Source organism: Staurois parvus, unplaced genomic scaffold, assembly GCF_062004578.1.
Source record: "Staurois parvus isolate SC_StPar_1 unplaced genomic scaffold, SC_StPar_1.0 ptg000066l, whole genome shotgun sequence".
Taxonomy (NCBI): domain Eukaryota; kingdom Metazoa; phylum Chordata; class Amphibia; order Anura; family Ranidae; genus Staurois; species Staurois parvus.
Genome location: NW_028317862.1, coordinates 759,890 through 773,390, shown reverse-complemented (window position 1 = coordinate 773,390; position 13,501 = coordinate 759,890). Strand labels below are relative to the sequence as shown.

At 40.5% G+C, this 13,501-nt stretch overlaps 1 protein-coding gene across 1 annotated transcript in view; it reads right to left on the bottom strand.

Moving 5' to 3' along the window:
- Window positions 1-13,501, bottom strand: part of DNM3 (dynamin 3) — a 421,129-nt gene that overhangs the window by 78,100 nt on the left and 329,528 nt on the right. Inside the window, exons 20-21 of the mRNA XM_089668875.1 lie at window positions 8,688-8,911; window positions 2,140-2,385 (exon numbers count right to left, since the gene is read on the bottom strand). Of these exons, the coding sequence (XP_089525001.1) occupies window positions 2,140-2,385; window positions 8,688-8,911 (470 nt within the window). The remainder of the gene's footprint in view (window positions 1-2,139; window positions 2,386-8,687; window positions 8,912-13,501) is intronic.

The following is a 13,501-nucleotide window of genomic DNA, read 5'->3' as shown; positions in this document are numbered from 1 at the left end:
ATGATTGCTTTTACACCCATATAGGATGTAAAAGCAATCATTTCTCTTTCTCTCTGTGTGCATTCCTGCACTCATTGAGAAATACAGAGTGAGCTGTGATTGGTCACAGCTTGTCACATGGTACAAGGCTGTTGTGAATAGTCTTGTACCATGTGACCTCTGTGATCATTTACAGATTTCACACGTAGTAAGCAATGATGTCACAAGTGACATCTTGCTTACTACTTTGCATGTGATCACTGATTGGCCAATCAGTGATCACATGATCGGGACCTCGTACAGAGGTCCCGTCCGACGACCGGTGTTTCACTGTGTCCGGAGGACACAGCGGGCACCGGATCGCGGTGCTGCGCGCTCCCAGGGAGCGCACACAAGCAGGGTGCGGGGAGGCCGTTCATAAACGGCCACCCGACCCTGTACTGCCACCGTCCGGCCGTTTATATGCAACGGCCGGTCGGGAAGTGGTTAAAATGGAATAAAATTTCAGGAAATAAGGGGAATGTGAATCATCTGCCCTTTCTTAAGATGGCCGCTGGGAGGAAAGTTCTGGAGAGAAGAAAAGTGAGAACATTCTTGGAACGAAAACCCTGCAAGGAAGAGTAAATATGTCTTTTTTTTGTGATGTCTTTTCAAACCTTTTCAATGGTGACTTTACTTTTTTGTGACTATCCAGGGGAAGGTCCACTTTAGGGTGTAACATATAGTTACTCTATGTATTCAGTCATATACTTGTTATATAAACCAAAGCAAATTTTGGGTTACAATTCCTCATTAATACCACTTCCATTCTACTCATGTTGTCCCTGGATCCCAATATCAATTCAGGGCTACTATAAAGAAACTTCCGTTATTATACTTAATTAGATTACATTAGATGCGCCATAAAAGCTACAAATGAAACAATAGCAGGGTTATGTAAACAAAAGAGTAATCATTTAGGCAAATGTCTTCCTTCCCTCAACACAGCTCAAACAGTGGTAGTAGCAATGCCAGACAATTAAAGGCAGTCCCCGGGTTACAAACAAGATAGGTTCTGTAGATTTGTTCTTAAAGCGGAGTTCCACCTGAAAAAAAAAAAAATCAGCAGCTACTGTAAAATGTAGCTGCTGACTTTTAAAATACAGCCACTTACCGGTCCCTCGGTCCAGCGGTGTCCTCACCACCGCTGGTTCCACCGGCTGTCTTCTCTCCCTCGCATCGGCATCTTCAGTGTGGGTACCCGGCTGTGACAGCTTGCGACTTCACAGCCGGGTGCCCACTGTGCATACGCGAGATGTGCTTTCTGAATGGCTCCGTAGTCTTCTGGGACCTGTCCCATGTCCCAGAAGACTACGGGGAGGGAGGGAGGACACCTTCCGCTTCTGATTGCTTGGGATATCGCAGCAGAAGTGGAAGCGGGTACCTGTCAAATTCGGGTACCCCCCCTGCTCGCCAAAGGTGCCAATCCTTAATGGGGAGCGGGGGACAAAGGCTTAAATTGGAACTTCCCCTTTTGGGTGGAGCTCTGCTTTAAGTTGAATTTGTGTTGGAACAGCTACTTTTTTTAAGTGTAACTCCATAATTTGTACGTTTTTTGGATAGCATAGGGAAGGGTTAACACCCCTTTAATGTTTGCTATGTGGTCTGTGCTCCTGTTCAGAGGATTCCACCTCACTTTCTGTAACTGTGGAAATTGGATTTTGAAACTATTGGGTTGTCGTGGAAACAAGGATTGGTGATAAACCATCAGTAGAGACACCTTTTTCCCATGATAACCCTTACAGGAGAGTGAATTTCCCTTCCTAGAGGTAGATTTCCTCTCACTTCCTGCTACTCCTTCCTTTCATAAGTATGAGTTGTTCGTAACTTGAATATTCATAACTTGGGGACTGCCTGTAAACCATATTATTGGAAACTGTAAGTGGGTGTTGCCTATATATCTGAACAGAGGTTCCTTGTGTTGATTTAAACGTTATTTGTTGATAGGGTTAGTTTTACAGAAGGCCAAATCCTACATAACTGAAATTCAGAATGGGGTTGACTCTAGCTATCTAACATTTACTGCTTTAGCATCAGTTGTACAGATCACACTCTGTTAGAAACAACAACAACTTATATAAACTATATCATGAAAAAATAAACTACTGGAATTGGTAATACCTGGGGACACCTGGTGGTGCACGTGATGGGCGAGAGGGGATCTGTGGTGGCATCAAAAGTGAATCATTAGCATTTGAAAAAGAAGATATGGCTCCTGGACGAGAGGGTACTGGTGGAGCTGCAGGCTGAGAGCTCAGTGATTGGACAACAGTAACAAAACCACGACCTGACAGTGAAGAAGAAGGTCTTGTTGGAGTAGAATGCTGAGATGTTTTTTTCTGGGCGGGAGGACTTGCAGGTGGAGACCTATAGAAACAGTAGAACAAGTAAAATAGTAAAACCACCTCCAACTATAATCAGACCATAGAAGCTCATAGATAGGCTTAACTATTATTAAGAATATCAAGGGGGGGGGGAGTATGCATCCTCCTCATAGTTGAAGAACTTCTAGACTATCTAAGACTGCTCTTTCCAAGTTGTGTGGCATTTATTTTTCTGAGGGAAAAAACACTGGTTGTGGAGATCCCCCAATATGATGGGAATTTTTATTTTTGTTCTTGTTATTTGAACTAGTAACATTGTAAGTAAAATTGGGTTTATATGACTGACTCATATTATAGTATGATTACTTCCCTTACTCAATGTAAACGTGCTGTTGGCACTGAGAGGTCCCTATCTTGTTATACTCCTGGGCATCCCTGTAATCTGGTAGAGCAGTTGGAAGATGTCAGTTACAACTTTGGAGCAAAAAAGTTAAAAGCTGTATATTTAGCATCTTGGGGTTGTGGGCTCCTGGGGAGCTTGGGAGGTGTGTTACACATCCCTATGGACTTTAATTTAGGTATATGTAGACTATGAGAGGGGTATGGTAATTGTTCACTATATATTCAATTAAATTTGATTTTAGGAGATCAAAAAACAAAGCTGTTTAGAGGCGCCTGAATATTTAGACACTGATGTGGAAGTCACTGTGTTGAGCCAGAGTTGATTTGCTAACCTCTTATGTAAGCAAGGGAATGCTGAAGGACTAGTCCATGGTAAAGAGCCCTAAAAATAAAGACATAAAGTGCTCCAAGCTCAATTTGAGCAATTTTTATTTCTCAAAATAATATACTCCATGGCCCACTGACCACGCCCAAGGGTCAAAGTGCTCAGATGTTTACAAACTGTTGCTACAAGTAGTATAAGTACATGTGAACATCAAAAAACATCAGTATTCAGCATAAAACACCCCATCTAAAAGTTGGGGCCATCCATATTGGTTCAATACATCCACCTCAGTTTCTACACATTAGAGGACCTCTGAACTTATCATACAGAGTTCCAAGCCTATGGCTACGGTACTGAGGATTATTCACCAGTGGATTCCTTGCATTTTTCTCCCCACATGACTATTACCTTCCCTACCACTGAATTTGACCACCTTTTACCTAAAGAACTCTTGGGAATTTTTTCAGATAAGACTGCTGGACTGTTTTGTTAACATTTTGCCCTTCACGAGACACAACAAATCCTGACCATGAGTGCAGTAGTATTCTAAGTAAATTACTTCTGGTTCCTGCAAGTGACTTCAAATGGAAGTAGTTGGCACAGCTGAAGTCTATGGGATGAGATACTTCAATTTAAACAATGTTTAGGGAGCGGTAGTAATCAGCAAACAGCACCACAGCAGGGTGTTCAGACAGCTGTATCCCAGAAAGGACAGTATGGAGGTAAGTATGAATAACACAGTACAATTTTTTCCCACTGCCCTTTCTAATTCCTGCAGTTCTCTTAACAATCATTTTTTCATCCTATTGTGTTCCTATAGCCTTGGATATCAGAGGGAAAAAAAAAAATAGGAAAAAATGTTTAAAGTGAATATACAGTAAAGGCTTTTTTTCATTTTGAAGTGTAGTAAGGATAAAACCTCTGTCAGGTTTGTATTGTTTGAAGAGGTAAACTGATGGTACTGGGATCTTAGGTAGATAAAATGTTTCATGCTTTGGCTTTTTGATGTATATGGCAAAATTGTGCTGGTGGTATCCTAATGGAATGTCTAGATAATGTGTGGGCTGCTCCCATGAACCAAGGACCTGCCACAGAAACAGCAGAATGTGAAAGTAATATTTCAGTCTGAAAATTCCAAAATAAGGTTTTATATCCAGCATATAATAGGTGCTACAGCAAACGCGTTTCAGGGACCTCATATCATCCTCTTCATCAGGGCTTAAACTATATGCAACTCGCTGGCATGGATTGAGAACTGTTATTTCAAAAGCCTGTCACCGCTGTTAACAGGAACTCAATTAAACCTTTCTACAAAGAATAGGGGAACACATCTTACATATTCGTAATGGTACGGTCAATGTGTCTGCGCAGGAAAATGAATTTAAAATCCTCTCTCATTGGTATAGAACCCCTTTGTACTCTCACCTAAATGCTGCTTTATAAGGAAGACCGTGGGTCCTTCCTGCACATTTGGTGGTCTTGCCCAGAAGTGCAACCTCACTGGAAAGCAGTTCATCAACTGATCAACAAAATTACAACCTACACACTAGACTACACCCTGGCCCAATACCTCCTCCAGCACACTACACTATCTTGTAAAACATACCACCGGTCCCTTGCTATGCACCTAGTCAATGCAGCAAAGATGTGCCTGCCCATGCATTGGCTTTCCAAGACCCCCCATCATTACCTGAATGGCTTCGTCGAATAGGGAAAATTGCACACATGGAGGAACGTGTCCATCAAGCCAAGGGAATGCCTACCCACTATAGATCTACCTGGGCCTATTGGCATCACTATTTAGAATCAGATGATTTTTCACAACACACGGCCCACCCAAACCCACTCTAATCATCTGACATTAGAACAACTGAGGGGCTGGTGGTACCAGAGGCGTCCCTAGGGTTGGTGTCACCCGGTGTGGTAACACTTGGTGACACCCCTTCCGACGATCCCCACAGAATAAATCAGATCTGCAGATTGAGCATAATGGATCGGACCCCGATCCATTATGCTCAATCCGCAGATCCGATCCATCCTTCGGGAATCGTCGGCTTTCTTTCCAACTTACCTTTTCTTGGAGAGGGTCCGGTGTCACCCCGTATAGGTTGCATGTTGACAATCCCGGCAGGATCGTCGTTATGCAACCTATACGGGGTGACACTGGACCCGCTCCAAGAAAAGGTAAGTTGTAAAGAAAGCCGACGATCTCCGCAGGATGGATTGGATCTTTACAACTTACCTTTTTGTGGCGCGGGTCCGGTGTCACCCCATGCGGTCGGTGTCACCTGGTGCAGACTGCACCCCCCGCACCTGCCTCGGGACGCCACTGGGTGGTACCATTCTTCTTCTATGGTCTATCTGCCTCCCCATTACTCCTTTCTTTTTTCAATCTCATGTTGTCTTCTCTTACCTAGCCCCCCCCCTCTGTCGCCCCCTCCTTTTACCCCCCTTCCCTCACAGCCTCTTTTTTTTTCTCTCTCTCCTCTTGTACCTCCACAATCCCTCCCTACTCCCCATCCCTGACAGTTCTACTATGTATTGTTACACACCTCTGGTACGTAAGCACAACACTCACTTCATTCTGTTACGATACTAATGGAACTACTTTATTATCTCAAATATGCCTTATTTTGTGGCTATATTTTCTCATATGGATCTCTTATCTTGATGTACATATTTTACACACTGAGACTTACCCCCCACCTGACGTACCTAATGTTAATGATGTTAATATTTCACTGTACTATGTTCCTGTTTTTGTAATGTCTCAAAAGTTTAATAAACTTCTTGAAACAGAACTGTTATTTCGACTTGTACTGAGAGAACTCGGCAACATTAAGCAACTGTATTGTTCTCTGTTTTCCGGCTACAGAGGTCACAGTCTTTGTCCTGATATCCACTGCCACAGAAACAGAAAGTGAGGAAAATATCAAAAATTTCGAGCTGTCACTGGGTACGAAAAAAAACAAAAAATTACAAAAAAAACCCAAAACAGCCCCATTTATAAAAAAAAAGTATACAAATAAACTGAAATGCCCATCTGAAAAGAAACTTCAAGCAGTATTAAACCCAAAACCAAAGATGTAATATATTGCAGCTTATCAATCATTAAATGTGGTGGCTGCGTTCATTTCTTTCTTTTAGGTTTTTTTCCCCCGTTTTACCTGGTGATCTGGCCAGGTGATCTGGATGAAGGAGCACAGGGTCACCTTTGGACAGCAACATTGTCAGTCTCTAGGGGGAAGGGAGTGTTAGTTGTACTAGCAGATTTATTTACACTATCAAATTGAAACTCTAGCTAACACTTTATATGGGCAGCACAGTGGCTAAATGGTTAGCACTTCCGCCTGGCAGTACTAGGGTCGTTGGTTCGAATCCCAACCATGGCACCACCTGCCTGGAGTTTGTATGTTCTCCCTGTGCCTGTGTGGGTTTCCTCCCACACTCCAAAGACATGCTGCTAGGTTAATTGGATCCTGTCTAAATTGAGCCTAGTACAGTATGTATATGTATGAATGTGAGTTAGGGACCTTAGATTGTATGCCCCTTGAGGGTTAGGGACTGGTGTGAATGTGTGCATAAATGGATGGCACTATATAAGTACCTGTAATAAATATATGCAATTACATTAACAGTTTGTTTCCCCTTTGGGATAGAGGTTTTATATGAATATATAAAAGCTGATCATTGTAAGCACCTCTGTCGGTGTTAAATGGTTTGTCTTATCCCTGTAACTGCAACATCTGCAAGAGAGCTTGTTCTGTTGGAAAAAAAACAGGCTTACTAGCCATATCACCAGGAAAAAAAAAAGGAAAGAAAGCCTAAAAAAAGAAAACTGTCATAACATCCAAGACTTGGTAAGCTACAATATAATACATGTTTACTTTTGGGTTTAATACTGGTTTAAACTGAGTTTTGCACAGGAATATCCTAGGACACAGCTGTATACAATATAAACAAAGCACATTGTTTATATACTGTACCTATAGGGAAAATGCCACATAATGTATATTGCAAGGATTATAGGCTATGAATAAAGCCCTAAGCAGGGGCGGACTGACGATTTGGAAACTCGGGCACTGCCCGAGGGCCCGGGGTCAGTAGGGGGCCCTATGAGATGCCCCTGGTACCTTTTTCATAGGCTTTTTTGAGTTTGGGCAAGGACACAGGGGTCCCATGATCCCCTATTGCCCAGGGGTCCCATGAGTTGTCAGTCCGCCCCTGGCCCTAAGTAAACAATTGCATACTGCATACAGTGTGTATTAGATACCCCAAATCTACTTATTGTACCTTTCATGACCCAAAAATGCTGCCTCCAATAGGGCACCATTTGGGTGATGGGGAATTATAAAACTGCACAGCACAACCATATACTCCAACCTCTAAGCATATGCATGCAAGCAATGCAGAAGACGTGGCCATTAGAGTCGGATCAATGTTTTTTTTAAAGTTCCCATCAATTTCAAGCTGACCTATTGCTTAACCCTCTAAAATCCTCAAAGATAAAGAATTTTTTTTCCAGCAAGCATAGACAATTAAAGTATATGTAAATCCAATCACTAAATTCACACATAAGCTTTAAAGTGGTTGTACACCCTCACATATACCCAGTGAAGAGACTAGCCTTAGGTGATACGCAGAGGTGAAGCAAATCCTCCTACATAAGATGTACCTTTTTATCTGCAGCCATTTGTCCTGTACATCCTTGTAAAACTCAGAGATAAAAAGGATATTTACAGACTCACAAAGCAGGGGGCAGGGAGCTGCCATTACACACTGTACGCAATCAGAGCTGATTGGAGAGAAGGGATAACCCCCCTCTACATAGCACCTAGAAACAGAGCTGAGGCTGTCAATTACAGGTCCCTCCTCTGTCACCTTTTTACCTCTTGGTGTCAGAAAAACCTGTGAGAAGTGATAACTGAGGAACTAGACAGCAGAGAGATATAACAATTAGTACTTTGGAGGGAGGCAAGTAAAAACTACAGAAATATGCCATTTTTCAATCACTTTAGCATGCTAGTGTTCTTTCAAAAGTAATTTTCAATATTTAAAATCTAAAGTTTTTTTTTAAATATTACCTGTGTCCCTGTTCAGACACTTCCTTTTACAGAATGACAAAACATCTCCAAATTACTCTCCCGCATTATCACCTTATCACATGGGTTTCCAATGGAGATTACAAGTTTTAACACATTACATATGTATGATCCAACAGTAACTCTGCCCTGAGAAATGTCATGCAGTCATTCCTGAAGTACGTAAAGACGTGAAGTGACTACACACAGGATACAAAAGTTCAGCAGCACTCAGAAGCAACAAGCAACAAAAAATGAAAAATGGCAAAAACAATTTTTTTTAAGGCAATTGTTTATGGTACAACGTGCTTTAGCTGTGATTCAGTTAGGATTTGCATTTACTTTTAGAGTCTGATTTTAAATGTAAATATCCCTTAATATTACAAAAGGGGCTCCTTGGTACCCACATAATCCAGCAAAGGGTTACTAATGTATTTTTTACAGATCCTCACAAGTACAATTCAACCATGCAAAATGTCTAATATTATATACACGATCTTGTATTGTCATGGTGTTAAAAACAACCATAATCTGTACCAGGGAAACTGCATCCAGGAATCATCGACAGGAGGTGGCAATGGAGTAGAAATGGTGGACGTGCTGATATCACCAATAATCTGTAGAGCTTCCTTTAAAGCATGGTACATCCTCAACATTTCATCACGTTTTTGAGCCTGCTCAGCTGACTCTTCCATCAAACTGCTCTGGTCCTCTGAAGAATATAATTGAGCAAGCAGTTCTCTGTGGATAAATGCTTTTACCTGTTGTAAAAATATAAAAAAAAAATAATTCACGTAAGGTACTGCATTAGACATTGTTTGTAGCATCTTGTATATACTTTTTCAGGATCTCTACAGCAGTGGCCTCCAAACTAGAGCCCGGGGGCTGGATGTGGCCCTTTGCTTGTCTCTATTTGGCCCTTGGGGCACTATTCCTCTGACTGACACCAACAATGGGGCACTATTCCTACCACTGACCCTAACAGGGCATTATTCTTCCCGCTGACACCAATGCTGAGCACTATTCCTTCCTCTGGCCCCAACAATGGGGCACTCTTCCTTCCACTGACACATATGATGGAGCACTATTCCTCCCAGTGACAGCAATGATGGGGCACTATTCTTTCCACTGACACCAATTATGAGGCACTATTCCTTCCCTTGATAACAACAAAAGAGCACTATTCATCCCACTGACACCAATGATGGGGCACTATTCCTTCCCTTGATACCAACAATAGGGCACTATTCATCCCACTGACACCAATGATGGGCACTATTCTTTTCCCAAATACCAACAAAAGGGGCGATATTCCTCCCACTAATACTAATGATAGGGCATTGTTTACTTGTTTGACACTTGAACATTTTCTATTCACTCTGGCCACAGTCTGGCCCCTTTAAAGTCTGAAGGACAGTAAACTGGCCCCTTGTTTATAAAGTTTGGAGACCCCTGCTCTAGAGGGTTGAGATAGAGACACCATATCTATGATTTGGAGAAAACACCTTTAATGAAGAAGACTTTGCAGAACAAACTATATGGAAAAGAACAAAACATAAACGAAAGGTCCCAACAGCAACTCCAAACAGCAATGTAATATTTACAGACCATGTGATCTAGAGCTACAGTACCTGGCTCTATTGAAGTCTTTAGCCTTTCAATATTCCTATACTTAGAACAGTAGAGCCTTCTTAGAACAGATCATATTCAACCTCATTCATTCAAATATTCCAAAAATAATGGGATTATTACTCATTTTAGGGAAGTGGCCAAAGTGTGGCAAATAATTTCTTTTAACCCCAATGGCTAAATGTACATCCAGAACGACTAGGACATAGTTTTCAGCCTATTATAGAGTCACTTATTCCAAACTGCAGTGCGTACAGCTGTTTCAGGTTTGTTGGCCATCATCAGTGCAGGATAAGGAAACCATGTCTTTTATGGAGTAGGGCTTGAGAACCAACAAGAATGTAATACCCAGGGGCGGACTGACCATTTGGAAACTCGGGCACTGCATGAGGGCCTGGGGTTAGTAGGGGGCCCCATGAGATGCCCCTGGTACCTTTTTCATAGGCTTTTTTGAGTTTGGGCAAGGACACAGGGGCCCCATGATCCCCTATTTCCCAGGGGCCCCATGAGTTGTCAGTCCGCCCCTGGTAATACCAGAAGGGTATGGTGGGGAAGAATTGAAGTAACCAAAAGCCCTCCAAAGAATTAGTGCATACTTTGAACAGAAGGTATTCACATGTCTCATTCCATCACATATCTCCAAATTAAGGAAATTATTCCAAAAGTAAATAGGTTTAGGTCATCCCCTAACCGCTGATTTTAGAGACCCTAGTGGGACCATTTGAAATAAGGGGGCCATACAAAATGATTTCCCACTTGCACAAGCAGTAACCTTTCCAGTTTTCAGATCGCAATCCAAACAGAACACTGATGAGATAAACTGGAACAAGAGCAAGCTATTTGGAGTAGAGCAACAAGTGCTGGAGGCTTTGGAGACAGATCAGCATTAACTAGCAACCATCTGGAAAACATTCAGTGAACCAGTGAATTTAGGATGATCTAAGGGTAAAGGCTGATGCAACTAAATATTACTATAGGGTACTTCATGTTTTGTACAAGCCACATATGAGTATTTATTAATTCTACTACGCAATGTATTCTGCAATCAAGTCACGTAACAAATATACACTTATCATTGCCAATGTCAAGATGACTTGTATAGATACAAAGGGCTTTTATTGTTTTTATAACTTCAATCCCCAATCACTATTTTTGTACATATGATCTATGTCTCCTAAAATTTGCAAAGCAGTATGTGCTGTTTTACATCTGGTCGACCGTATCTATTGTATTCATTTTTTTGGTCTACTTTAACAAGTTTATTTAATAAAACTAAGTTAGGAGGCTTTCAAGCATTTCAAGAACACATGTTCCTTATAACACGAGGCGCACTCAAACAGCGACTCTGCCTACTGTCTCAATCACCTCTAATGTGACATTTAATTGAATACATACACATGTGCTCCACTGTGGAACTTGATACAAACTTGCTGTATATGAACTAAAATTAACTCCCCACCTAGGAGAACTGACTGGCCTGTTGTGTTTCCTAAGACTTAAATCATTATTTCAGTTTTTGTATAGTATTTGATGTCCTTTTTTATAGTTACATGTACGAATCCTAGATGAACTGATACAAATATTTTTTTTTTAAGTGATATTAAAACCTACATTTGTTTATTGATCTCAAATGCTATTGAATTTCTTTCCAATGTATTCTGTTTTAGGATGCTATATATTTTTCTCTTGTATGTAAAGGCTCATATACACGATAAGAACATCATATGAAAATGTCCATACCAGGAATGATTGGTTGATCATATGTTCGATACTATAGTGCTTTCAACAGTCGATTCCAACTATTTGGACAAAAAAAAAAAAAAAAAACGAGGGGGAAGCTAGAAAAATTTTACCATACTTGAACATGTCTGATTTTTGTTGAATGTGCACAGTAATTGATTGGTAAAATTGCAACTCGGTCACAAGGTTTTACCGAACCCCCCCAAGTGTAAACAAACCCTAAGACTGCAATGATTAAAGTATAATCAATAATTTAACACTTCTGCACTATAATATATAAATGGCACACAAAAATTGAATAAATTCCTCTGTATACACACACTATACGTAAACAGAAATGGAATTAATTATGCAAAAAATACATAATAAAAATGATTTATACTTTAAAATCTTATATGCGCTATGGTCTTAACATCGAATGGGATGTTAACGCTTTCATAAATAATGGTTAATTCTTTTCTTTTTATTTATATATTTTTGGGGAGCTATTTATAGTTTTTTATGATTTGTATCTTTTATTGTTATATGTATTTTTAATTTTTATTCTTATTTGTTACCCTTTAATTTCATTTATTTTTGGAATGCAATATGTCCTCTTGTTTTTGTAATGTTTTTGTATTGTTAGGTTGCTATATGTTTTTCATACAAAAGATGGAGCCACGGCCAGTATTGCTACGTCTGGGTTCGTTTTTATTATGTATTTTTTGCATAATTAATTCCATTTATGTTTACCTGTAGTGTATACAGAGGACTTTATTGTAGTGTTGATCGATCTTTTTACTGTTAAGTGTCCCATTCGTTTAGTTTTATGATGTACCCTCCTTCCTGTTCCGGTACACACTCCTATTAGATTACGGGAGGAGTTGGGCTCCCTCCTCCCTATATCCAGGCATCGAGTCTGCATGCTGGCCACACCCCTGAAGACGTCACTGATGATGAAGGGAGGAGCCAGAGCGCATGATGTCAGCACGTACCGAAACATGGCAGCCATCTTATAGATTTGAAACATACCATATGGTTATATGGTGACATGTTGTTTTAACTTTTTCATTGATTTACATTCAATACTATGTTTTAAGGCAATAAATCCTTTTGAATATACTACACTATGAGGATTTTCTTGCTTTTTGAATGATATTGTCCTCTTTGAGTATAATTCATTTTCACAGGTTTATCTCTGGCTTCATTCTTGGATTATCAGTTGGGAGTCAATGTCTTGATATGAGAATCTTTTGAAAGTATTCCAGCAGGCGTTTTCCTTCATTCAACACCTGGGAGTCAGTTTGTTCCTTTGGAGCCAAAAAGTGTTCGGGTTCATTATCTATGTTTGGAATCTGTACTGTGCTCTTTTGACCCGTACTTAATTGAGGGGTCACTTCAGTCTGGTAAGAGGCAGCATTTTTTGGGGAGTTGGTGATGGTGGACTCTCCCAGTCTATTTGAATTTTCTTTGGAATTTATATGATATCCACATATTTCTCCTAGATTGTAAGCTCCAAGGAGCAGGGCCCTCCTATCCCTCTTGTATTGAACTGTATTGTTGCTGTATTGTCTCCCGTTATATTGTAAAGCGCTGAGCAAACTGTTGGCGCTATATAAATCCTGTATAATAATAATAATATTACAGAGGCATTTATTTTTATTTATACCGGACATTATTGGACTTTTATTTCACAATTTTTTTTATGTTTTATGATTATCCGTAGCACCACACCTTTGTGTTTTAAATGATTATAGTATGGTAGTGATCCCTTGCCTCTAAGGCCCCATTCGCACTTCGTGTAGCTAGAATGCACATTCTTGCTCTCAATCTTTTGGCTGGATTGGCACACATTTCAGTGTGTTGTGGATAGGGCAGTCCATTCATTTGAATGGGCTGTCCTATGAGCATGTCGCACCGAAGAAGTTCCTGCACCATTTTGGGCAATAAGCGCCATGTAATATTTTACGCATATTTTTTCACAATTGCCGCATGTTGTTGTT